Source organism: Tetrao urogallus, assembly GCF_951394365.1.
Source record: "Tetrao urogallus genome assembly, chromosome: 7".
Taxonomy (NCBI): domain Eukaryota; kingdom Metazoa; phylum Chordata; class Aves; order Galliformes; family Phasianidae; genus Tetrao; species Tetrao urogallus.
In genome coordinates this window covers 44,987,057-45,014,503 of record NC_136820.1, presented here as the reverse complement: position 1 = coordinate 45,014,503, position 27,447 = coordinate 44,987,057, and the positions used below count along the sequence as shown (strand labels likewise).

The following is a 27,447-nucleotide window of genomic DNA, read 5'->3' as shown; positions in this document are numbered from 1 at the left end:
TACATTGCACTCTGATTTCTGGGGTGCTCATGATGGTTGGTGTTCTTAAATTTGGAATGAAGGAGTTAACTGCATTGGTTTTTGAGTCTGTGTTCTCTCATTCCACGTTTCAAGATAGGAACTGAAAGCAGGAACGAATTCTTTGTATCTGGTATGTACTTTAAATACTGATTTGGTTAAATGAATGTAGGCAGATGAAGAACATGCTGTGGTGGAAGAAAGATAATTATGTAACTGCTCTGAGAGAATTAATTGCTCACCTTTAAGCGCTGTGTGTCACTTGGCTGTTAGTGATTGTTTGCTTCGTGTTTCAAAGCAGTAGTGGCCACATGTTGGTCAACTGTAGTCATGCTTCTTGAATGGGAAAGTGAAGAGGCATTTCATTCTTCAGGTCCGCTGTTAGTGTTACAAAAATATTTAATGGAACAGTAATGGATAGAATGAACTTCATTAATGTATAAGCCTAAGGAGTGAACAGGCAGTGCTCTCAAAATGTGTTTTTATTCTCTTTCAGGTAATTGAGAATGGGTCCTCAACGATGCTGAGTGTACAATGGGAAGCGTCACGCTCCGCTATTTCTGTTATGGGTGCCTTTTCACATCGGTGACCTGGACACTTCTGCTCTTTGTTTATTTCAACTTCAGTGAAGAGAACCAGTCCTTCAAGAATGTGCCCGTCAAGGGGCTAGAACCTCAGAAGCCGTTTCCAAAAAAATTCTACCCCCGTTTCACTCGGGGGCCAGTTAACATACCTGAATTGCAGCAGAAAGAGAGCAAATTTAGAAATCCTATTGGAAATCATGTCCAGGACCCAGTAAAGGGGGAGGGAGACTTCTCTCCTGAAATGGGTGAGTGCTTTTTAGTGTGGGTGACAAAAAGAATAGAAATAGAAAATGAAAATTGTCTGTTTGTTCAAAGGATTTCAGGGTAAAACCGTATAGTAAGGTAGCTTTGGTGTTAAATGTAGGTGGTACAAGTGGCTCTCTTAAGAGTTATTTGAAATTTATTCTGTTGTGTATAATCCAAAATATACTATTTCTAACAGTTATAATTCTGCTGTGTAAGTGTTAACAGGGAGTGGATTACACCAAGATGTCTGCCCTTTATGTGGTTCTTGACTGATTGATTTATTTTTTAGAAGGTTCAGGATATATGTCTTTCATGTCTTGCTTCTGTATTGATTAGGCTCAAATACATGAACTTTAATTAACCACAGAGAAGCTCTGATCTTATGCAGCAGTTAAAAGCAGCTTGATAGCAATACATAATGAAGAAGACCACTGATATGGAGAATATTCTTGGAGTATGAAATAGCCTAAAAAAAAAAAATGCGGGATGGCAAAATTACAATGTAAGATTAATTGAAATGATGGTGATGGTTGTCAAAACCTGCTTATTTTGTACCAACAAAAATTTATATGTTCCATTGGAGCATATTTCATCAATGAGATTAGGTTTGTATTCCAAACTATAATGCTTAGTGTTTTCTGCTGTATTTGAATATGCATTGACTATTAGCCTACGAACTTGCTTTAAGTCTGGTACGTATTGAGTGTTATAATATCTACTGCTTTTTGGGGAATTGTGTCAAAGTACCTTCCATAGCCTGGAGCTTAACATTTATATCCAACCGAACTCTTTCATTATTACTGCATCATTAGCTGTAAAAGTCTGTAGACCTTTAACAAACTTGTATGATAGGCTTGTGCTCGTATGTAGAAAAACACCTTCCAAAACAGAAATGCCAATTTGCGTTGCCTTGTGGCATTACAAATGTTTATCAATTCATTGCAAAAACCATGACAGCCAAGGGAGGTGAAAGCCAGTCCAGAGGTGCCATTTCTTTCCAACTATTCAGTGCTGGCCAGGAAAGAAATTGGAGCTTTTCAACTGAGGAGTCTCTTGATCTTCAAACAGAGTGACTAGTTTGGTTGGTGAAAGCCAAGGGGATTTGCGGTGCCAGGATAAGCTCTACATGAATAATGAGGAGACAGCTGGCTCTGTTTGAGTTAGATCAGGTGCTGCAGGAAGGGGCTTCATGCCTCTCTGGGGTAGGGCAATGATAAACATGCAAAGCAAAAAAAAAATAAATAAACACACCAAAACCCAACAACAGGAGGATTGGCATGTGATAGCTGAAAACACTGATCTGGTAATCTGTTTTTTTTTTTCTTTGCAAACTTATGAAATCCACGTAACACTGCTAAAGTCAATCCTGAGCTGATGTTTCCATTGCAAATCTTCTTTTCCAAAGGCTTGTATCTGCTGTTTGGACTGAAACCTTCCGTGTCTTTTGCAGATGTTTTGGATGTTGTTCTTTATGAGGATGTTTTAAAAATTATTAGCATTTCTTCTAGTCCGTATTCAGAAGATCAGAATAAAGTAGCTAGTGGTTGTGTATTGGTGGGCTGTGGAAGAAAACATTCAGTGTGTGTTTCTTAAGCTCGTGCTTTGTATAAAGGGAATGTTTTAAGTTGACCCAGTGGCACTGTGTTACTGTGATGTATGTAGATATGATTGAGCTGGCTGTCTAAGCTCACAAGCTGGAAACCTTTCTCTGAAACTTCATGTGTTCAAAGGAAGGCCAGCTTACCCTTTTAGGCCACTGGTGCTTGAAGAGAGGCGCTGCTACTCTGACCAGACCTCATTCCTGCTCTCTGTATGAATGTCAGAGCATTTATACTTCATAGAATTGTTTGAGTTGGAAGGGATTCCTAAAGGTCATCTTGTTGTCCCTCCAGCCCCTGCAATAAATAGGGAGACCTACATCTAGATCTGGTTGCTCAGAGCCCCATCCAGGCTGACTTTCAGTGGCTCCAGGGATGGTGCACCCACCACCTCTCTGGGCAACCTAATCCAGTGCTTTACTATCCTTACTGTTTAAGGAATTGTCTTTGCTCTACTCAGGACTGAAGGCAGTGGAGTGGGAATTGTAAGAGATGGGAATCTGGATATCTGGATGCAGATTTTCCTCTAGAAGGTGGTCTTGCTATACCCATAGGTAGACTTTGTGCTGAAACAGCTGTGATGCAGCTGTGCTTTGAAAGCCAACCTTGTTCTTAAGCTTGAAACTTTATTTCTTTGCATTTCTTATGCTCTTTATTCTGTTTTCTAATCCACTGTGTTTTCCCTGCATTTGAGCTCAGTTGGCTTTTGCATAGCTGTCAAAAACTCAGCATGAGGAATGAGAAGAGTCTGGAAGGTTTGATTTTATCCTGCTTTACAGAGAAGGCAAATGAGTGAGAGAGTGAGAGATTGCTGTCAAAAACAACTGTAGGGAAGATGATGGTGTTGTGCTCTTACCACTTTCTTCTACTTGAATTTTTTTTTTTTTGGTAGAAGATTCATTTGAAGCACCATAGTAGTTTGCTTTTCTTCACCCTGGTGAGCATTTGGCTCACTGAGAGAGGAACCCTGGCACTGAATCAAGGCAGGCACAATGGCATTTGGGATTTCACCTTGGCCTCTGGCAGTGTATTTATTTATACTAACAATTGCTGCCTCTGCTGTGCTCAGCAACAGCTGATGCTTGTGCTAAAATAATCAGCAAAGGAACAGCTAGATTTCTTGCTATTATTTTTTTGTTGTCAGTGTCTCAAGTGAGAAATAAGAAGTTGCCAATTCTGTCCTAGCTCTTTTTGTTACTGCAGGCACAAGAGAACTGTATGGAATTGGAGCTGATTCTGTGAGGGCTTTTTTCCCACTGTAACTATTTTTTTTCCTCTCAAAAATCCCACTTCTAGACCTGGACAGGTGCTGATTCATTGTGTGAGCAGTCTTTCCTGTCTTTGATGTTGTTTGGCAGTGCAGGGCTTAAGAGGCCATTTCAGAAACGGGAATGTGTCTGTTAAGGTAATAAATACAACAAAGCCTTCAGTTTGGAGGAAGATTTCATGTTGTTGTAGCTACACAGACTGCTCAAAAGCACTATTTATCTGAGGGGTAACAAAAACAGTTGAGCAAAAATACAATCCACAAAACCAGAGAGTAAAGGAATTTCTGAAGAGCATGGTTGGTTTTGGGGAAAGTTGAAGCACACTTTTCAATCCTTGATCATTTCCAATGGATGCTTTAATTCTTTTAACTGACCTTAGTGTGTTCCTTCTGCAGGAATGATTTTTAATGAAGAAGATCAGGAGGTCCGAGACTTGGGCTATCAGAAGCATGCTTTCAATATGCTCATCAGTAACCGGCTGGGGTATCACAGGGAGGTTCCTGATACAAGAGATGCAAAGTATGTACAGTTATTCAAACATGTATCATATTTATTTAATTTTTGTGAGCTGCCTTCCTAGCTGTGCTCTCAATTACTTCAAGTGTGCTACAGTACTTCTTTTTTCCAAGCTTTATTGTTGATGCTACAAGTACTGTAATTGTCAGAAGAGATGCTATAATTGTCTTTGGTACCATTGGAAACTTGGATGTTAAATGTTCAGGTGCCCAAGTGGATGAGTGTTCTCTGGAGAAGATGCTTTCAACTTATATATGCTCAATGTTTGCTGCAAGCCCAGAGGATAAGTTAGATGAGAAGAGCTTTCTACTTCTTTTTTTGAATTTGTTTGGTATCTGCATGGCACTGCTGGATATACTGTGTTTTATTGTGAAGCAAAATTTTTCTTTAATCCGTACAGTGCATATGGAAAAAATCATCACAGTAACAACATGATAAGAAAAAACCCACTGAATTGAAAAAAATAAATAAGCCTGCTTCTGTTTTTCTAGTGGTTGCTGTGGTGTGGGTCAAGGTAATGAATCGTTCTTGCTGAAATCCTTCCCAAGAGCTGAATTCATTCCAAGTCAGTGAAGGCTGCTTTTGTATACCACTGTTTCCATTTATGGTTTTCCTTATTTTTGTTGGATTCCCTCATGCCTGGCATCTTCAAATGGCATTAATCTGTGATACTGTAGCCTATTGGAGGTTATAGATAAAATTTGAAAATAAGTAGAATGAACTTTGAGTGAGATTCATTGGGTAGCTTAAGATGCCTAATTTAGTTATCTGCATGTTAGTCAGTTGTCTCTACTGTTATTACATTTAGCAGAGATCCAGTCAATGTAGTTAATGGAGCATATACAGCTCTTCAGCTAACAAAATGCACTTCTCTGCCTCAGGGTGAGCTGAATGCTGTCTTGACTTCACTGATAGTATTGACCAGATTTGAATGTCTTCATCTGCGGGCTGAATCCTAGTGTTTGGTTCTCTAAACAAGTATTTAGCACTACTGGAGGTACTTTCAAATATCCAACCAGCTCTCCACTGGCTGGGCAATAGATGTATTTGTCATAATTACACAGAATCACAGAATTGTAGGGGTTGGAAGGGACCTCCAGAGATCATCGAGTCCAACCCCCTGCCAAAGCAGGTTCCCTACAGCAGGTCACACAGGTAGGCATCCAGGCAGGTCTTGAACATCTCCAGAGAAGGAGACTCCACCACCTCCCTGGGCAGCCTGTTCCAGTGCTCCGTCACCTCACTGTAAAGAAGTTCTTGTGCATGTTTGTGTGGAACTTCCTATGCTGCAGTTTCCAGCCGTTTTCCCCTTGTCCTGTCTCCACTCACCACTGAAAACAGTCTGGCCTCGCCATTCTGCCCCCCACACCTCAGATATTTATAGATCTGGATCAGGTCCCTCTCAGTCTTCTTTTCTCAAGGCTGAACAGACCCAGTTCACTCAGCCTTTCTTCACAGGAGAGATGCTCCAGGCCCCTCACCATCTTTGTGGCCCTCCGCTGGACTCTTTCCAAGAGATCCCTGTCTTTCTTGTACTGGGGAGCCATTCTTGTACATACCTGAGCCACCTTAGAGTGCTAGGCAGCGTTTTGATAGCTGAAATAAACCTTTACTATTTACTCGTTATGTCTTAAGGATCTGTTATTCTCCTTCCCACTATGATCCATCATATTTTTTCTACCAAGTAGCAGTGCTAATTGTAAGCTTGCATTTATGTGGAGAGTAACTTACTATGCTTAATCCTGTAGACATTAACTAACTTGGATATAAGCACCTTACGACATTCAAAGAGTGACAATAGCCCTTTGGAGATCCCAGATAACAAAATAAGTATTATATTTGCTTGCAGGTGTAGAGAGAAATCCTACCCTTCTGATCTGCCATTTGCAAGTGTTATCATCTGTTTCTACAATGAAGCACTTTCTGCCCTGCTTCGCACGGTGCACAGTGTCCTGGATCGCACTCCTGCACACCTTCTTCATGAAATTATTTTGGTGGATGACAACAGTGAACTGGGTGAGAACTTTTGGAAATATTTTAGTTAGAGCTTGCACTTGCCTGAATCTTCCTGTGCTTTACTGACTATCAGACTGAATGTAGAACCTGTAAAACTAGTTGTTACTGCTGTCTATACCTGAAAAGTCCTAGCCACTACAGATGCAAGATATTCCATTATGTCCAGAATTATATTCACTTTGACACTTTCCTGATGTGCCATTTTCCTGATGATCTTTGCATTATATGGATTTCAACATTCAGAAACTGGTTTTTGAAGCTAATAACGAGAGGTGTCCAGGCTACTCAAGTATTCAGAGCAGATTACTCTTTTAGCAAATTTTTTTGGGCCAATCCTGTCTGTGAGCGCTTCTGAAAGGCATTGAATGCACATAATCCCTGCTGAGGTCTCACAGATAAGTGGATGTGGCACTATGGAAACAATGCCTTGTTTTTTAATACTTACTTGATATTTCAGGACGATGGAGTGCTCCACGGGATCAGAGCCTGAGCAGAGCTCAGCCTTTGCTGGAAGGGTTCTGCATGGCTCTTGCACAGCCCCTTGTGGCCGCCCTAAGAGTAGCTGTTGCTGGCTCTTTGTGGAGCAGCCATCTCCACCAAGCCATGCCCCAGAGGGGAAGACCTTGCAGAACTTCAGTACTCTTGAAAGATTGATGCTCTAGCATTTTTCTCTTACACAAAGCAAAAGGCAAAAACGGACGTAATCCAGTGGTTTGATATCTCAAATAGTTGTATGCCAGTTGAGGAATGCGTTAGTCCAGCAGGACTTGCAAGGAGGATTGTGCTAGTTGCCTGCCTCTATATAAGTCCAAAATTTCGTGCATTTTTAAAATGATTTTTAATCTCTTTAGTACACAGGACCTTTCTTTATCTCATATTTGGTTTCCACGTTAAGGTCTCACTTGCTTTGTGAGACTGAGATGCATCATCTCTTGTAGAATTAAATTCTCTTGTTGTGCAGCTATTTTCTGTCTGTGAGGTCAGGTCAAGTGTTAAGATGTGGAGAAAAGAGGTCAAACATACTTATCCTTGCTGATAAGTAAGCATAATGCTTAATAACTTTTTTTCTTTTGTTCTTTGGAAGCAATAAGCGCTCCCTGCTACAAGTCTCTTGTGCAAATTGTTATTTTCAAGTTTGATATCCTTCATATTCAAATCTAAGCTTACTTCAGAACCCTCTCTTTTGAATATAGTTACACATTTGGTTAATGTCTGTTTAGGAGTAATGCCATCACTCTTCTGGCCTGTTACCTAATTCAAAGGCCAAATTAGATTCAAAGCATTGAGTTGTTATTCTTGCCTTTCTGGCTGTAAATGAGTATGTTCTGCAGCTAAGATGGGAGAAGATACTATTTTTAGAGAACTACTAGTCTTATTGGTGAAACAACCAGTATAACACCAATGCGTGCAGTATGAGGAGCAACCAAGTCCCTGAACTACAACAACAGAGGGATATGTGAATCCTGTGACTGATGTGCCATGGTGTAGTGTTCTAGGCCATTCAGAAGGGACAGGCAAGGCAGGGTGTTCATATACTTCAGTTAACTTTGCTCTCTTTCAAAAGCATGTGCTTGTCAACAGTGCTCTTAATCATAAAATGGAGTTGCAGGGGTCCCTGCAATAACAGGGAGACCTACAGCTCAATCAGGTGCTCAAAACCTGGTGCAGCTTGACATTGAATGTCTCCAGGGATGAGGAATCTGCTGCCTCTCTGGACAACCAATTCCAGTGCTTCACAACCCTTACTGTGAAAAAACAAAACTATTTCCTTATATCTCAGCTCTTTTAATTTAAAACTTTTCCCCTTCTATCACTAAGTGAAGTGGTCAGTTTGAATGATTATTTTGAATTTCAGAAAAGGAACTACCTGTGAGGGGTGTTTGTAATTCTGTTTATCCGCTGTTGAGTCAGAGGGTACAAAGGATGAAATGTGTTGTTGTGCTTTTCAAGTGTCAGTATCTGTTTCAGTATGTGGAACATAATTTAAATCGCTTTGCGTGAGTGAAAGGGCTTTCATTACTCTTACTGTTTTTGATAGTCTGCATTAAGAATTTAGGAAGAGAAATGTTATCTCCTCATATAATGACCTTAAACTTATTTTTTTAGTAATGGTAATTCCTTTTAGCATTGAGTCTGTTCTTTCCTATTAACTTGAATGATATTGTAGTAAAGACTTTGCAAAATGATAGCAATCCAATCTTCATTCAAGAAACTGCAGCTTAATATTTAGCCCCGATTTGAACATATTGGGGCTTGAAACAAAACTCTCCCAAAGCATCCATGCTGTTGTTGATCTTGTGCTCTCCTTCCAGCTGACTTGAAGAAAGACTTGGTTGAATATGTTAAAACTCAGCTTCCTAAAACAACAAAACTAGTAAGAAATGAGAAGCGGGAAGGTTTGATTCGAGGAAGGATGATTGGAGCCTCTCATGCTACAGGTATACTTTCTTGTTTCTCCTTTCTTTGCATACTCTGACCTTATTTTAGTTAGTGACTCTTCTCTTTCTGTGATGCAGCTTTTTCAGATGCTGAGTGTTTGACATGCAATTGCTTTACCCCACTGCAAAGGTGTCTGTTATGCCAGTTTCTAAGCTGCACAACTGAAGCTGGGGGAGGAAAGATTTGGTTAACACTACTTCAGGTGTAAAGTGTTAAATAGTTTCAGTGTGTCAGTGACTCTGTTAAACTACATTACAACAGCTGTATGAAGTCTATTGGTTGATACCTATATGATGGTGATTGGAGACCTTAACTAATGTTAATTAATAAATGTTTGCATGATGATATTGACAGTGTTCTACAGAAAGTCTTCTGTATTTCCTCCTAGTTTTGCTGAATTACTCCTCATCTGAGGTTTTTGTTACTTTCCTAATGACTTAGCTCTCCTAATGACTTAATTAGAAGGAGCAAGAAAGATTTGTTTCTTGTTTCAGTGAAAATGTAATGTAGATGTAATAAAGATGTAGTGAAGATGTAATAAAGCCACTGTTTTTATGGTTTGTAATTTGGTAAAATGGTTTGTTTAAAAAAAAAAAAAAAAAAAGGAAATTTCTGCTGTGTAAGAGGGGAGTAGACTTTTTTCCAAATCACCCAAACAATGACTTGGCAAATCTGGAAGCAGATTTTAATATCTTTTTACCCTTGTCTAAGTATTGATTTATGCTTTTCTTCCTTCCTGTATAAACTCATTTTTAATAGGTGAATAATAAAAATGAGTTGATTATTTAGAATGGGTCAGTGAAATAGGTAAAAACAATGCTTGACTACATTTAGTGAGACAGAGAGTAATTTTCCTTATTCTTGATTGAAGGATCTGTGTTTGAGGAATGCCTCCCTCTGCCCTGGGTATTGAGTTGTCAAAGTATCCTCAGCATGTTTCATGTGGGTATTATTGCCCCAAAATTAGTCTGCTTTCTTACCACAGTAAACTCAGAGGTGCCTTCTGAATCGCCATTTAACTGTAATGATTCTCACAGAAGCTTTTCTGTTGTTGTAGTGAGTGCTAATTGGGATAAACTGTGTCTGGTCCTTTATGTATACTGTGCCATTTACCTTAATGTACTTCCTTGTTAAGCCTTTGTTGCATGAGGAAGTATAGAGGACTTCTCAAATAATTTTGATTGGTGGCTAAAATATTTTAATTGGTGTTTACTCATTAGCATTGTAATGGCATAATCCAGAGAGAAAATTGTGCTTACATCTTGTAAACTGTGCTTGGACCCACTTGTGTTAGTGTAATCTTAAGTCATTTTACTGCTGCTCTGAACTTCTGGAGTCTGCTTTTCCCCTCAGTCAAAAATTGCCTGTTGTTAATAGAAACACAGACATAACTTGTCTAAGTGTTTTTTTTTTTTAAAGCTCTTTTCCATTTTTTCCACATTATGTAAATTTAATGTTATTCTAACGTTATGCAGTTAAAGTTCAGATGATTTCTTAGACTAGCTGAACCTCTCAGGAGCCAAATTATCCTCTCTAATCATGGCAGGTAATCTGATAGACCTGACAGGACTGAAGTGTTGGTTGGTCTCATACTGGTGGGTCTGGCTGTGCCACATCAGGGCACTTGCTCTCCTTTTCAAGTGGTCTGGATCCACGATAACTAAAGCTAGTGAAATGTAGAGATTTTTCTGCATTACTTTACGTTCAGGAATTGAAGTGCTGTCATCTGTGTCTTGAATGAATGCAGATTAATTTGTCAGAATGGCTCGGTTTAAAACTCACAGATCTTAGCTACAGCAGTCAGTGCTGAAGTGTGATATGAAGGAAGCTTAAGGTGATTACAGTCAATGGACAAAAGCAGCTTTGTCACAAGGATGGTTCATCCAACCCAGTAACTGTCATCTTTGTCTGCCTCTGTAGTCTCGTTCACGCACAGAAGGTGCTCCTCTTCAGAACAAGTCTATCTCCAGTCTCTGAGAGTTCTGATGTTCCTTTTAAAGTACAGCAGTTGTATTCGGTCTGAGTGTGATACCTGATACCTATTTTAAGCAGTTCATAATGTGTGATAGCCAGGATCTACCTTCTGCTTTAGTGACTGAACTAATCCCAGTGCTGTCTAGTTCTCCCACCCTTCTGAGTGCAGATGGCATTTCCCTTCTGTTACACAGAGTTGTGAGGATACTGCTGATACTCTGCAGCTACAATTGCACATGTTCGTGTATTTCATGTTACCTCAAGTCTTTTTTTTGTGTTTTTTGGCCTTTGTAGGAAAAGTGCTGGTTTTCCTGGACAGTCACTGTGAGGTAAATGAGATGTGGCTGCAACCTCTGCTGACTCCAATCAAAGAAGACCGCAGGACTGTGGTGTGCCCCGTGATTGACATCATCAGTGCTGACACACTTACCTACAGCTCTTCCCCAGTTGTGCGTGGAGGGTTTAATTGGGGCCTGCACTTTAAGTGGGATCTTGTTCCTTTGTCAGAGCTTGAAGGTCCTGAAGGAGCCACTGCTCCAATCAAGTAAGGCTCCTCTTGCATGGTGTGCAGCAGTCAGCTCTGTGTAACGTATGGGTGCTCAGGAGCACTTTGAGGTGTTATGAAATGTATCTGGGCATGCAGCTTTAGAAGCAGATGCCTGACCTGTCAACTATTTCTCTTTATTATGTTGCCCAGAAGTAGTTTTGTTTTCTATTACTTATTTCACTTTTGTTTCTAGTATTTAATCATGTATTAGTTGATTAAGAAGGTACCTCTTTAGGGAGAAAAGCAGCAGCATATTAGCAGATTTTGCTGACGGCACAAGTCTTAAAGAGCTTGTGCTCTCTATTAATGGTGAAATTATCTGACAGATTTAACCCACCTGCCAGTGTTTGTTTCCAATTTGACGTTTTTGGCTTAATGATCGTAATTTTGATGTGATCTTGTCTCTAGTAGCTGCCTGGCTATTCCACTAGAGCTCATAGGCTCTGGACTTTCTGTGGTGAAATGCCAAAGAATTGCTAGTCTGGGAAAATGCATTTTTGTGGCAATGTGAAGGTGATTTCATAACTGATGGGATAGGATGCAGTATTTGCTTATCTTCTATGTCAATATTTTTTTTCCTATTTGGATTTTGTTTTCTCATTTGAGCAGGGAAAAAGGTTTAATGCTTTGTTTGAACTTTTATTTTGTCATAAAGCTTTGTAAATGAATGCACAGGGACATGAAGGCTGTCTTCAAAACAGTTCTGTCACAATATGGCAAATGTCCCAGATAGCTTTTTGGAATCCTGTCCTTATTTCTGTGGTCTGGATTGCATGAACACCATTCTGAAACAAAAGTCTTAGTAAGATTTAATGTGGGGCTGTGAGAACATCCTCCTTAGCCTTTTAACCATTCATGACTGTCTGACCTGTACAGAATGGCAATATCTGGTTCTTACTGGAGCCGTAACTCTTATAAACTGATTTTAGTAGACGCCTTTCTTAAACAGTAGACACACACAGCTCAGGTACAAGAACAAAAGCATTCCCAGTACAAATCCCTTTATGAAAACAGCGCTGGTAAAGCAAGAAGAACACGAATGTGCTTTCTTTAGTTGCAGATACAGAGTTCAGTTTGGTAAGTGGGAAGAGTTTTCCTTTTTTGAAGGCAAACTGCTTCACTTTTACTAGATTTACAAAGTGATTCAGAAGTTGGGTGCTGTCATCTTCATTCTCTTTCCTTGGTCTGTAAACACAGAGCATTTCAGGCTATGAGGTTCTCTGCTGTGGTCTGACAGCTCTGTGCTTAGTCTTTCTGTGTCTGCCCATCACAAGGCTTTGTCTGAGAAGCCAGGAAACTTTCTGTTACTGAACAGCTTGACTGGCTTGTATGGGGAGTGTTGCTGTAGCAGTTTCTGAAGGGAATGGGTGGATTGGGGGAATATGAATAAGGAACAGTCATAGATAGACTTAAAATCTATATTCTATTTGGAATCTTTCTCAAAGGTTACTTGGGGCACACCTGGAGATCAGTTCTCACTGTGTTCAGCATTGCTGTTGCCTTCCTTCAGCTCAATTTTAGGAAAATCTCCTGTGAAGAGGCAGGGAACTTTATACTTAATGGTAGCCTTGTCCTCTAAGGAGATCATTTTCTGAGTGTGAAAAGGACTTCTCATACATACTCTGCTTGCTTTGACAGAGAAGCAAGTTTGCTGTTTAGCCTTTGAGAATGGCTTTCCATCAAATGGAAAGTCTTACATTTTATGATCTAGAGAGGTTTTGTAATATTTTGATGTCGGGGATGGAAAAAGTGAGGTTTCTATGAAATAGATGGCCATTCTAGTAGTGCTCAGGCAAGGTAGAAAACTGGGAAACTCCAATAAGAACATCTATGCAAGTACAAAAACTCAAATACTTATCAATGACTTTACCAACTGACCATGGCATTGATGATGAAACAGTGCTGCTCCTGGTACTTGAATCCTCTGAGGTAGAGTACCATGTATTTTAGCAGGCTGCTGGGTTGTATGACTGAAGTTTTGATCTTCTTTTGCTTAACTAGGGTATTATTTCTTGATCTTATTCATATGCCCTCTGGATTCTGCTCTTTTTTCTGCTGTTCAATCAAGCCCAGTTAGTATAAATCCCTCCTGTAAGAGGAAGATGAACACACATCATTGTAACTACATTGTGATTGCATTTGTGATTGTAGGAAGATGATCTGTCTTTACCAGCAGCTAATTAAACATGGCTCCTAATTCTCAATTTAGAAAACAAAATGGAATTCAAACCTGCACAGGTGTTTGCTATTTTTTGAATGGAGAGACAGCAATTTGTTTCTCTTTCTCTGTCCCATCCTTCTGCCTTGAGTTCACTATATGAGGAAATATGGTTTTATGGGTACATCAATAGTGAAAGATCACAGGGAGAGACTATGGAACTGAAATCCTGCAGAAAGTGGAAATCATCAGCTAAAAATTGCAGGTCTAAATGCAAGCTTTTTTTAACCAGTTCAGCTGAAATCCCTCTTCTTGCTTAAAACATTGACCAGCTTTCACTGTTCCATTTTAGATCACCCACTATGGCTGGAGGCCTGTTTGCCATGGACCGTGAGTACTTTAATGAGCTTGGACAGTATGACAGTGGCATGGACATCTGGGGAGGAGAAAATCTGGAAATATCTTTTCGGGTACTCTCACTTTGTGTGTATTGGAGTATGAATCTCAGTGTCTGGCTTCTCTTCCCTCTATACAGTGTATGTAGTAGCACTGGAATAGCTGTTTGCACACACAAACCAGTGCTTTTGTTCCTAGGATGGATGCCTCTAGCACACTAACCTTTATAATAACTTTCAGGTCAAGTTTTAATGGGAAGATTAAAAAGAATTTTGAGCTCGTACTTGAATTTTTTTCTTTATTTGGCTAAATTTTTCACGATACTGGAAATAAATCACTAGAAATAATACTAGACATACACAGAAAAGAGTAATCACACATTTATGAAAATGGTTTATACAAACACTTAATGAATTCTGCAGATAGGTTGAAGATACACGTGGCTAACTGCAGTGTAGGCAGTATGTAAAGTTATATTTCCTTAGCTTGTGGTGCTTTTCAAATTTCATTTTGAGGGCATGGGAATGTAAAACTTCTGCTGTACTCTTAACTCACAAAAAAAAAAGCATCATATTGGTTGGAAAAAATATGAAGAAAATCATTAACAAGAGATTTGAAAGTGATGCTTCATTGGGATTGTTTTATTTTCTCCTCTTCACTGTCACTCCCCTGATAGAAAACAGCTTTTTGTGCTCAATGCCATGTTTTTATTCTTTGCTTCTGTGGCATGGATTCATCAGCAGATGTGGTGAGGATCTGCTCAGAAATGAGATGCAACCATGGGAAATACAAGAAGTGGATCAGAGGAAAGTGAAAACAAACGAACAAAAATACCACCTCCAAAGCAAGAGCAAACAAACCCAAAAAAAAGCAAACACTAACCACATACTCATAAACTTCAGAGAAATCTGACAAATTGAGATATTAGAGAAACTGAGATCGGAATTAAAAAATAAGAACAAGTAATCATAAATTTGAGTTATTTTACAGAGTTGTGTGCAGAATATTTTCCACGTTTTCAGTACAGAATAGAGTGTGGAGTAAGAGCAGATTAACTGAGGAGTATATGCAGTTCCAAGGTCTGGAAGCTCTGTCTCCCTTGGGAAGAGTTGGGAATAGTAAAAATTGGACTTTATCTTATCCAGGCAGAGTTTAAGTGATTTGATTACAAACTGCTCTCTTGATGACATTGACTGACCTACTTGTATGTCATTTGTTGTGGAGCCATGGAGATGCAATTCTCATGTCAGTTTTCTTAATCTACAAGGTAAATCCCAGCCCAAACGTTTCAGAATTTTCTAATAGGTCATTAGAACCATATAATTTTGGAATAGCATACTGCCTGTTCTGAGAAGGCCATGATGTTGTGAGTGGAAGAAGTGATGGCATGACTGAAATGTTTCTTTCTCCAACCCAAAGATCTAATAATGAACTTATCAGAAAGCCTGGCATGTAGAAAACACTGCTGACAATTATGTTGTATTGTGCATAAACCTACTGAAAAATCTCTTGAAGGTGAGGAAGAAGTGAGCCTGGCCAGTATGCCTATGGTAAGCTGTGCTCTGCTTTTCTGTGGACAGATTTGGATGTGTGGGGGTCGACTTCTGATCATTCCCTGCTCCAGAGTGGGACACATTTTCCGTAAGAGACGTCCCTATGGCTCTCCAGGGGGACAGGACACTATGGCTCATAATTCATTGAGGCTGGCACACGTGTGGATGGATGAATACAAAGTAAGAGACATTTCTAGGACATGAAATATTTATTAGCTGGCTTACGTGTCTGAAGGCTGTGTCACAATGAAGACTCTTGGCCTTTCTAATGGGATCTTTCTTCTGTATTCTGATTTCCTAATGTTTATTTTGGTCTGAATTCCTAAACTCTGTAAGCTTGTGGTTTTGCTTTTGAGTGTTGAAATTTCACCCCTGTTGCTGCTACTGCTTGAGGGAGATTCAATATTATGCCTTCTTAATGAAGTAAAAGATGTGTAGGTTTCTTGTAAGCTCAGCATTGTTTTGTGTCCAAATCACTTGCATGTGGGAGCTGGATGCCTTTAGGTAGTTTCCATGTTGGTGAGATGGCGGTTTCATTGGTTATTTATTTGCTTTTTATTACAATTAGCAGTCTGATTCTTAATCTGTCTAGCACTGTAAGGCCAATTGGGATTGACTTTTGGATTCAAGGGCAAGAATGTTTCTTCCCTGTATTCAGACCTGGCACTATGCTTTTAAAAGTAGATTGGTCTATTGTGTGAAGCCCTCATCTCTGTTGTATTTGAGGGCATTTGTCTTGTGAGGGCATAGGATTTGCTTTATTGCCAGCTCCAGTGATCCCTATAATTTCTGTAGAAGAGATTTTTCTTAACTTCATACTCCTTAAAGTTTTATGTTTCAAGGCCCATCCTTTGTCACTTTGAGGAATCTATTAGGAGCCATTAATTTTTATCTTCATTCTCCATTTTTATAATGCATTGGTAGACTTGATCTATCACTTTCCCTTTTATTGGTGCCTGGGCACAGTAGTTTGTGATTTATGATGGTTTTCTCTGTAGCTTAGAATTGATTTTTTTTATTTCCATCCAATAGTGCTTTGTCCAAAGAGAACATATACTGCTGATTGTTGCAGTCTCTTATCACACAGTTATGTTCTAACCTTTTCCAGCTATGTGTAATCTAATTCCATAATAGTTGCCAGAGACTGTCATTATGACAGATTTATGGATGGAATGCAAGCTTGGAGATATTTTTGTCTGTTGAAGTGATTGTGAGGGGAATCGAGCAAAGATAAGACAGAAGGCTGTTTTGCAGATATGAGCAAATACCAACATGTAATAAATAAAACTACGTAATGGAAGGGAAACAACAATGTGAATTTTGGTTTTTGATGGTTGTTAAAATGATCTGAGTTTTCATGTACACGATGGAAATAAAAATACAGAAGAGGTAAGATATTAAAACTTGAACTTCAACCACAAAAGAGGCAAGTAGAGTAGCAGAGCTAATTTTTACCAATTCCTAATGACAAGGGCTGGCCTATCTCCAAACTTCCTTGGAAGTGTCCAACATTCCCTTGTTTTTAATGTTTCATTTTCCTCTACTTTTGAAAGAGCAGTGTGCATCCATGTGCTCGAAGGTGTTGGTAAGGACAGATGTGCCATCTGTTTTGAGATGTGTCTTCTGTCTCTATGCCAGAGATGGCACTAAGTAATTCCAAATGTGTTGGCAAAGTCCAGGTGTCTGATAGTGATTAATCCAGCAGAATATTGCAGCTCAGTGCCCTGATAACTGATTTTTAAGTCTTATCTAGTGAACTAGTTGATGTGCAAATATCATACTTCTTCTGTGAGCTCTGTAATTAGCAGCTGAAATTAAAGACTCTCAGAGAACTTTTCTTCTCATTTTCGTGACGAGATTGATAAATGTAATTGTCTGAAATGAAACTTTGAGAGCTCTGCAAGCAGGGAGAAGTAAAAATTCACTGATCTGTAATTCTCCTCTCTTTCCCTTCCCTCAACCTTTTCCCCCTACCTACAGGAGCAGTATTTTGCTTTGAGACCTGAGCTAAGGACAAGGCACTATGGAAATATAACTGATCGTGTAGAACTGAGAAAAAGATTGAACTGCAAGTCATTCAAGTGGTATTTAGATAACATCTATCCTGAGATGCAAGTATCTGGGCCCAATGCCAAAGCTCCACAGCCAGTTTTTATTAATAGAGCACAAAAGCGACCAAAAGTAATCCAGCGTGGAAGGGTAAGATAAACTTTCTTAAAAATACAGAGGTCTGTCTTGAGATTTTCTTTTTTTTTTTTTTTTTTTGAAAGATTTTCTCGGATCTGTTCACGCTGAACATAGTTCTTGTTCTGCAGCAAACTGGAAATAATCTTTTACTGAACTATTTAGTCTGCACGTAGGTTATGGCTAGCAAATTCCTGCCTATATCAGTAATTGGAAGCATCAGGTAGAGATGGAGTGTGCTCCATGTAGTAGTGCAGCCTGCAGTAAGGAGATATGAACAGTTGCTAGTGCTGCAAGTGAATGCAGGCTGGAGGACCAGAGCTCATGGATAGCCTATTGATATCATTACCTTTTGGTTGGAAGCAGCTGCCTAGGAAGCCACAGCTTGTGCAGTATTTTTAGAATTGAATCCCAGTCATGTTGTAAAGTTAATTATTAGGGTATGCATGAATGCTTCCTCCAACTGCAACTGAAAAATGCAGTTCCTTAGCTTGATGCTTCAGGGTTCCAGGGTTATACCCAGCACTGCGTGTGCGAGAGCTCTGATGTCTCTATGAACTACTTCCACATGCCTACGTGGAACAGAGCTATCAGCCAATGTCACCACTGTGTGCTGTGCTCTTCAGGATAAATCACTCAAAATCCCAGTTTATTCTCAGAAGCTAGTAGGTCCAGAGATAAATGCTGGTTTGACAGCTGGGAAGAGCTTTAATGATCACAGATCCGGATGGTTCTTTACAGTGTTATTAAATACTGATCATCATGGCCAATAAAGACAAGGAGGGAAAATTATAAGAAAAAAAAAATATCTTAAAGCTGTAATGATTTGAAAGCCTACTTGTGAGTGAGGAATGATGGAAATTAAACCTCTCCTAGAAGTCTCTGGAGTGTAAGAAAATGTAACTTAGAAGCTTTTCTGTAATTTGTTTCAGATGTGTAGAGGGAACAGGAGAAGTATGGTGTGCTTGGGGAGGCAGTTGGTGTGTCTGGGGACAGCTATTTCCAGAAACTCTCTTTAGAGAAGAACATTACTCTGTCTTTGTGCTCTCTAATTATGAGAGTGTGGTGGAGCAGTTTGTTCTTTTTATTACTGGAAGTGCCTTGGTTTATAAAAATCTGTGGAATCAATACAAATGCCAAAGCATCTATGTCTTCATAATAAAACACAACTAGCTAATTAGCCAGCCTGGCCTCCAGTTCAGGACAGCAAATTTTTTTTACTCTCTATCCAGCTCTAGATTGGCTATGATTACTTCATTGTGCATGGCAGATCTGTTGCCCTGCCATCTCCTACACATGCAGAGTGGGACAAAATCGGATAGACAGTGTGTTTGAAGTGGAATGGGCATTTAAGGAGTGTTTAAACCTTTTCCTTCTTACCTCATCTGTAGCAACTGTGACTTTTCATTTGTATAAATGCTCTTGAGGATCGATTTGCAAGCAGATGATGTCAGAGACGCATCTGTTTAAGACCTTCCTTTTCTCAATAGCTTTGTCTTGTTTCATTAAGAGATGCTGTGGGAGGGACTTCTTTGAAGCTAAACTGCAGTAGAATGCAGTAAAGATTAGTTCAGTTGATGGGACTGTAGGCTTCTGTGGAGAGCAAGAAAGGGAAAGAAACTTGTGCTGAGCCAAGTTGCGTGTATTGCGCTTCTACCATCTAAGGGAAGAATTGGAAAGCAAAATGGAACTAGAGAATGCTGGCTTTTTCTCCAGATTAATCTGAAAAACAAAATGGTATTTTAAAAGGGAGAAAGGGCCTTCTATTGCTGCTCTTTGTGAGCATATTGAGTGCTTCCAAAGCATTACCATGTGTTCTCTTTGGTATGTGGTGTTTGTTGTTTATCCTGTTCATCAAACTGTTTTCCTTTTGTAGCTGTATCATCTTCAAACCAACAAATGCCTGGTTGCTCAGGGCCACCCAAGTCAGAAAGGAGGCCTGGTGGTGGTTCGGGAGTGCGACTACAATGATCAAAACCAGGTATGATATTTTGAGTAGTGACCCATATCAACATGTTTTCCTGCTGGCAAAATGCCCTGGTGTAACATCTCATCACCAAGCAGGCTGATTCCAGAGTATTTTTCAAAAAACACAAAAAGGCTGGCAAAGGAGATGGTGGAGCTCAATGTTCTACCTACTGAGTGTTGGATGTTATAATCCTGTCTTTGTGGGCTGAATCTCCGTATGTGGCTGGAGACTGTCCTCAAGTGGCTCCTGAGGGATCCATGATCTACTGACTGACACTTCAGAATTTGTAGAAGCTCTTCCAGTCTGTTCCTCATACTGAGATTCAAGGCAACCTTTTCCTGGCCCACTGTTCTTTGTGTTCTACTACCCTAGTGCTCTGCTGCTGTACTTTGGAATGAATTAATGATTTGTTGCTTTTTCTAAATTTCCTGGAATTCCTTCTATTTAGCAAGTTCTTTGGCTGCAGATTGCTGTTCTGGAGCTTAATTGGGAATGGATGTGAACATCCAATGATAGAGGCTTCATGTAGTGATATAAAAACTGCTGTTCCGCTTCTTTCTCACAACAGAAATTCAGGACTCAAGGTGAGGAGAAAATCTCCAGGGTAGAGAGGTCCCTAATACGTTAAAGACTGTTATCTAGTTAAGAGCTATATTGAGAGCATTACAGTTTAGAAGCATATGGCACTCAGGTCTAAAAACTAAATCTCATCTGGAGAGAAAAGTACTCAAAGACACAAAATAAATGGGATCATAGAATCACCAAGCTTCGAAAAGACCTCCAAGATATCTAGCCAACTGTCCACATACCACCAGTACTTCCCCACTGAACCGTGTCCCTCGATACAACATTACATGGATGGCATCCACTATCAGAACAGATAGGTTTCCATTTGTTTCCCTTCCTTCCTGTGGTATTTCCAGTAACGTACTGCCAAATAGTTGGAGGAGAGAGCCTATTTTTTTCCTCCTTATCAAAGCCTTCTGATTTTTCTCCTGGAGACAGAAAACTTTGGTTAGCCTTTAGATTTTTTAGAGATGAACAATCTGAGCGTTAATTTGTCTGGTTTTAATCTTGTTTACTAGTGGTAAATTAAGCAACTAGTTCTCACGGAAGAAAACTGGCTGTGCTGTTGTCTTTTGCAATGATTTTGTTCTCCAAGCATGTTAACCAACACCATGATTTTCTACTAGTAAACTTGTTTTGCTCTACTAACAATTTGTCAGATTTCTTTCATATCTTCTGAATGCTCTTGCTCTAGATGCATGAGAATAATGTAAAGAAAGGGCATGTAACAAGTTATGCATATAAAACATGACAAGAAACTTGCTCAGTACTGGAAGGTTTTGGCCTTTTGCACTGGTGTTGCCAAAAAAGGCAAGAACTGTATTGTTCTAGAAGAATCTATCCCATCTGTTCCATCTATACGTTTAGCCTTGATAAGAAAGCCTGCATTGGGTCTAGTGAAAGTGGTCTGGGATAAGTTAACTCTATTTCTCTTTCCAGGCTACTTTTTACCATGTGAATAGATAGCAGTCTCAGTAAGTTGAAGGAACAAAGTGAACTCTACGTGGGAAAACATGTGAAGGTCTTGGAAGCAACGCTGTCCTTCTTGAGACCCGCTGAGCGCAGTACTTTGGACTGGAAAATGGTCTTCTGCATGATTTTGTAGTTAGAAATAGCACAGGTAGAAATAGTGGAAGGGTCTGGTAGAAACAAGATCAGAGATAAGAAGCTTAAAGTAACAGAAGCTGAGAAGCAGAAATACTGAGTGTGAATTTTGCAAGCAGAAGGCTAACATGGAATTAACATTGTGTAGTTGAAGAGTGGTTGTGTGGAGATGCCAAGACAGCTGAAGTGAACTCTTCTGCTCAGTCAGCAGTGTGTGACCTCATTCCATAAACAAAACTGGGAATGCACGAGGTAGCACACAGCGTGAAACTTGGGTGGTGAAGGAGGCCAGAAAGCATTTAAGGGCTTCAAAAGGTCAGACATCTCCATCTCTGTCTTTCACAATGAAATACAGAAATAAACAAACAAAAACAAGCACCCTATGTGTTGTGGATTCTACCAAAAACGTTGTCTAAGGTTAATAGATGGTGATTGGGCAGCAAAGGTGCTGAAGTTCTTCATGACAGATGCTCCAAAGAAAAAAGTAGTTACTAGTAAACTTGTAAGAGGAGCTTCAGAGAACCCAATGAAAATTTTTGGAATGAAGCATGAAGGCCAACAGAAGATGTAACTAGTGGGACTGGCTGTGATCTAGATTGGCTCTTTCATGTGCCTAATGCCTGCTTATCTTCTACCTGACCTAAATGCTTCAAGTCAAGCTGCTTTTCAAAAAAAATCTTCTCCTAGTCTGAGTAGAGTTTTTTTTTTTCTATTTTCTTGGTTTCACCCCTTCTCTGTTCATTTGTTTCACTTCAGTAACTTAAGCTTTCTTTAGCTTAGCAATGTATTAGGCTTTACAGTTGTGAATGCAGCCCTTGAGGCTGGGGTTAGCTGGTGGGTGTCTGTGCTCAGCTGCATGGGGGTTGGGAAGTCACAAGAGCTGTTAACCTCTTGTAGCACTCCATCAGTGTAAGCATGTGTAATTCTGACTCTTGAACTGTTTGTAGGAGGATGAGCTTTAAGTGCTATGGCTCTTCTGTAGGGTTCTCCTCCCTAAATCTCTGCATCATGGGTGTAAGTTTTGTTTTTCTGATGCGTTTGCCTGGAGTGAGTGTGGAGAAGTGTGAGCTATCTCTACTGCTGCATTTTCATCAGCCCATTGAAGGACATGATCCCACAGTTCCTCTTCAAATCCTCAGCCACACACTGAGATATGAAATAGGATCACATGGACATCAGCAATGCCTTCAGGAGGACGTTGAGTCTCCTGGATAGCAGTAGCTTAAAGTAATGATTGCAGATCCCGTGCTTTGCCTTTGCTGCTGACTTTCACAAGTTATTTGGTGCTGTGATGTCACTGCTAGCCACTAGAAACATGAACTGAAGGGCTACACATAGCTGTAATGATGCAGTCGCTGGGCACAGCTTGTCCTCATGCTGAGGTGGCTGCTTGGTGCTCTTCAGCTTCATTTTGTCATTTAAAAAACTCTGGAATAATGCACCGGTGCCAATGTAAGCAACAGATGGCAGCTGCTTGGAGTGCTGGAATGCCTGTGCTGGCAGCAGAGCCCACAGCCATAATTCTGTCAGACACAGAGCTGGTTCTGTAATAGTTGCTGGCTTGCATTTATTGGAGTGAAGTTTTTCATTGCATTCCTCTCCTCCTAATGCAATTTACAGATGAAATGAGTGTACATCCACAGAGCTTTGCCAGCTGCCCCCTGTGCCTTTTGCTACCAGCACTGCACTCTGAGAGCCAAAGTCCTTCACTTACTATTGGTTTGATTTTTTTTTTTTTTTCCCAGGTTGAGTGCTGGGTTTTGTTTTAGTACAGCCATCTGTATTGACCTGGACTCAAAGTCTGATATAGTTAACTGCTCTTGTCCTGAGGAAGTGGCAGTGTGGGGCCTTCTTCCCTGCCTTGGGCACTGTTCCACCCCTATCCTCACTTGGATGTCCCCAGAAGAAGTTCAGCTGCCTTTTATTCATTTGCACTAACCATACTGTGGGGATAATTTCATCTTTTGGTAGTATAAAATAAGTCAATAACACAGCCCTGTATATCTTCATTATGGCAAAAGAAAATGAAAAATAAAAAAAAATGCCAGAGGAATCTCTGGATTTCTGCATGGTCAGCCTATGGCAGTGAGGATGATGGATAATGTTAATCATCCATCCATGTGGCAGCAGGAAAATGTTTAATAAATTTCAGAGTGCCTGAAGACTTTCAGTTTTATGATAAGGGGTGGCTTTGCTTTCCGTGTGCTGGAATCTGCTAACAGTCTGCATGTTTACAGCAATACTTAAATTTGAGTTTGGAGCCACAGCCACAGCCAGACTTCAGGCCTTGTTTTTCTTTTTCCCTTGTTTTCTACTCCAAACATGTAATTAGTTTGAAATTAATTTGGGCTGCCTGGTGTCAGCCTTTCTGGAGAAGAAGCACGGCTTTCTCTGCTGTTGTGTGCTCTTGGTGCCCATAGCACAAAGTGAGGTGAACTCCTTTGTGTTTCTGGCCAAGTGCAGCTGTTTCCAGGAAGACTCGAGGTGCTTTTTGGCTTTGTGTCCTGCCTGCCTGATGGCACTTGGCCCAGCTAAGGACATCCATCATCCTCCTCATCCTCAGGGGTGGACTTACTGTGATGTGATGGTGAGCTTGGGAGAGGGGCTGCATGTTGCTGTCACCCCAAGAGGACAGGAGGAACGTGTGGGTGTGCTTTATTTTTACATAGGGTCTCATGTGGTCCTCTGAGCACCTCTGCATAGGATAATGCTGTTTGGTGTTGGGAAGGTGGTGGAGCACTGCAGCTGCTTTTCAGGCTCTGCTGGGAAAAAGAAGGCAGCAAAGCAACAGCAGGTGTGGCAAAGCATCTCTGTGATGCCTTGTAACTCTGCAATTGACATCTTTTCTATCTCATCTTTCAGATGTGGGTTTACAATGAAGATCACGAGCTGATTTTGAATAACCTCCTGTGCTTGGATGTGTCAGAAACTCGCTCGTCTGACCCTCCTCGCCTCATGAAGTGCCACGGCTCTGGTGGATCTCAGCAGTGGACCTTTGGGGTAAGTGCATGTAGCCTGGAGCACAGCATAGGGCTTGTGATCAATGCCACCATAAGTGATGGTGGCACCTGTGGGACATAGGATTGAGTCGACAGCCAGTACAGCCTGTGCAAAGCTACACAGTGTTGGTGGCTGCACCTCAGCCTGAGCAGGACTTCCCTGAGCTCCAGGACCTACAGGCCTTTTCCTTTGCAATGTTGGGAAGTTTTTGCAGTCCTATTTAGATTTCCCTTCTGTTTGTCACGGCCACGCACAGAACTGTGTCCTGTGGAATGTGTCAGGTGGAAGAAACCCACCCCACAGCTCTGCTGGCTTTGCAGGACTAGGAGATGCAAGCAGTCCTTGTCATGGCTTCTGCTGAGTGTTGGGGGCAGAACTCAGGATCCAGAGGAGCAGTTTTGCAGCTTCTGTCCTGTAATAGCATCTCGTTAGTTTAATGTCTTATTGCCTCAGTTCTGTGACTCTCCTGCGGCCATGTGAAATCTGGTTCCTTGGTGTTAGCTCAGGGGCTGTCACCTCACATGCCCCGGTGTAACAGTGAGCCCATAACATAAACATTGAGCAAACAGGAGTACGCTGCCAGGACTGCATGCTGCACATCCAGGACCCTGCATGATCCTTGTTGGGTTTGTGCTGTGCCACTCGTTGGCAGCATTTGTTCCTCAGAGGAGTCAAATAAGGCAAGCTGCTGCAGCCCTGCCAGCAGTCATGGAATCACAGAGCCACAGAGGTTGGAAGGGACCTCTGGAGATCATTGAGTTGCCCACCCTGCTGAAGCTGTTCCCTATGCGGGTTTACCCAGGAGTTACTGGGAGATAGAAAGGCCAGCACTACTCTGTTGGTTAAAGACTTTGGACTGTCCTTTGAAGACAGCAGAGGACAAGTTCAAACTGTGGAAGCTGATGGTATAGTGGGGGCCACAGGGTGCCTTACTGCAGGGGCCAGCAGTCAAAAAGCTTATGTAAGTTCAAGGGAAATCACCACGTACTGGGGGGACAAGTTCCAGTTTAATTATACCCTGCCTGCAACAAGCTTCAGGAATTCTGCAATAAAATGCAGCTGGAAGGGGTGAGTGATCTGGAAAAGCACTGGATGTTCTTGCTGTGTTTCTCCTCCCTCCCTGGCCATGCTAGGGAATGGCTTTTATCATCCCTCCATCTGATCAAGAGACTGGTATAGGCAGAATCCAAAGTAGGTCCCTATAAAAGTACGTGAGCCTTTTCTCCAAGGTCTGCATGTGGTTACAGGGTGTGCTGTTGTGGCTGTGGGCCTGGTGTCTCAGGGCCGGGAGGAGGAGCTGCCCAAATGCTGGTTTCTCAGCAAGGAGCAGCCCCTTCCCCCATGGGCAGTGCCCCACGCGTCGGTTCCAGCTCTAGTTTGTCACTGAAGCAGAAGAGAAGTTGCAGTAAAGATCTCCTGTTTGTCTGTCTTTCTTAGAAAAACAACCGCCTCTACCAGGTGTCGGTGGGGCAGTGCATGAAGGTGGCAGACCCGCTCAGCCACAAAGGCTACGTGGCCATGGCCATCTGCGATGGCTCCCTTCCTCAGCAGTGGCGTTTCGAGAGCTGAGGCGGTGAGCCAAGGAGGAGCAAAGCCGGGCCTGGCTTCCCCTGCAGCCACCGTCTGTCACCGCAGAGCTGTGCTGTGCTGGGAGCCCTTGGCCGCTGCAGCCGGCGGAGCACAGGGAGGAGCCTTCGGCTGGGCTGCGGGGAGCAGCTCGGGGAGCCCTGGGCTGTGTCGGATGCAGCAGTAATGGCAGCGGAGCCCTGAGTTAGCCTGGATCATTGGACTGATTTTCAGTAAGAGAAATCATTAGAGCAGTGTAACTTAAATGGTGAGATTTTTAGCTTTGCGGGTCTTTTAGATGACAGAAAGGTGTTCATCTTTGAGTATTCCACGTGCGGTATCTCGGTAATTCATGTTTTTAGTATGGTTTTACTGGAGGAATTATTTTACTTTACCTGGAAAGTATTTTTAATTCCCTTTTATCTTCTGGAAGTTGTCATTGTAATATTTGTTTTAATTTACAATTTTTAGAACATTTCACATAGCTGAAATCCTTAGGTGTCATTGTCACCTCCTATTTAAAACAAAGTAACTATTACAAAGTCTATTTTGATGACTCATGACCTAGCTGCATATAAAATAAAGTATCTGTTTTTTATGACTCCCTCTGGCTGTACTCCTTGTAGCCATCAGCAGGGCTGGCACTGATGTGGACCTACACCCTCACAGCTCTTCCATCCTTCCCACTCCTTTTTTCACAGCTGCATTCTTCCTTTCATCTCCTGCAGGGTTTGGGGGTAAGTTTTGTGTTGGGATTTTGTTTTCCTGATTCTGCTTCCCCTCCCATGTGACGGGTTGGTTTCACTGCTTGCTGTGCTTTCCAACCCCTGCTTCAGCCCCCAGGGACCACCACATAGGGCTTGCTTTCTGCAGTTCCCGCTCTAACCTGTGTGCTTCCCCCTTTGCTGTGTTCATCAGCCAGAGGCAGCTCTGCCCTTCCAATCAGGCAGAGAGACACAACCCAGCATTGGGTTATTGCAAGGTGGCAGGATGAGGTGGAATGATGACAGTCCTCAGTCTTCTCCTGCAAGAGCAGCTCCACCTGTGACAGCCTGATGGGTCCTTCAGCCACAGAGGGAGGAGGAGTGCAATAGGAGCAACAGCTGTGAGCAGTGCCCTCAGCAGGAGCTGTGTCACAGGGCAGGGTGCAGGTAAGCAGGGGTTGATCACAAAGCCCAGCAGTGGGCTGCAGTGGATTGCCCTCCAGACAAACATCACCACGTTCCTTCCTTCTATGACAGTCCCAGCAGCCAACCACAGCCGTGGTGACAGCTGGGCCAGGCACTGCATTTGCATGTAGGCTGCCTCCTGGCTCTGTTGCTCCTTCTCTTTTTCTTCCTTTTTTCTTTTCCCCTGTGGCACTGTCAGAAGCTGACGCCTCCGAAGCAGGCAGAGCACAGTGCCACAGCATGCCCACCCTCCTGCTGCACAGAAAACCTTCCTTACAGAAAAGGTTGTTAAGCACTGGAATAGGCTCCCCAGGGAGGTGGTTGAGTCACCAGCTCTGGACGTGGCGCTCAGGGATGTGATTTAGCAGAGGGTTGGTAGAGTTGGGGTAGTATGGTTGGGTTGTGGTTGGACTCAATGGTCTTTAAGGTCTTTTGGAACCTGAGTGGTTTTTTACAACACTGCAGTGCTGGAGAGGAGATGGGTGTGAGGCCAGAAATGCAAAAACATCCCCAAGAAGACAGGAGGGGACCACTATAGATGTAAAATATTTTTATTTGTAAATGCTGATCTTCTA

General features: G+C 41.5%; 1 protein-coding gene across 1 annotated transcript; it reads left to right on the top strand.

Annotated features, from left to right (window-relative positions):
- Nucleotides 1-552: 552 nt before the first annotated feature.
- GALNT11 (polypeptide N-acetylgalactosaminyltransferase 11) lies at nucleotides 553-25,706 on the top strand (the record flags this gene model as incomplete). Its single annotated transcript, XM_079538598.1, has 11 exons — nucleotides 553-847; nucleotides 4,110-4,233; nucleotides 6,080-6,246; nucleotides 8,559-8,684; nucleotides 10,954-11,203; nucleotides 13,717-13,834; nucleotides 15,341-15,493; nucleotides 17,294-17,512; nucleotides 19,374-19,478; nucleotides 24,000-24,137; nucleotides 25,575-25,706. The coding sequence occupies 11 exons, from the start codon at nucleotides 553-555 to the stop codon at nucleotides 25,704-25,706; spliced, it is 1,827 nt and encodes a 608-aa protein (XP_079394724.1).
- Nucleotides 25,707-27,447: the final 1,741 nt, after the last annotated feature.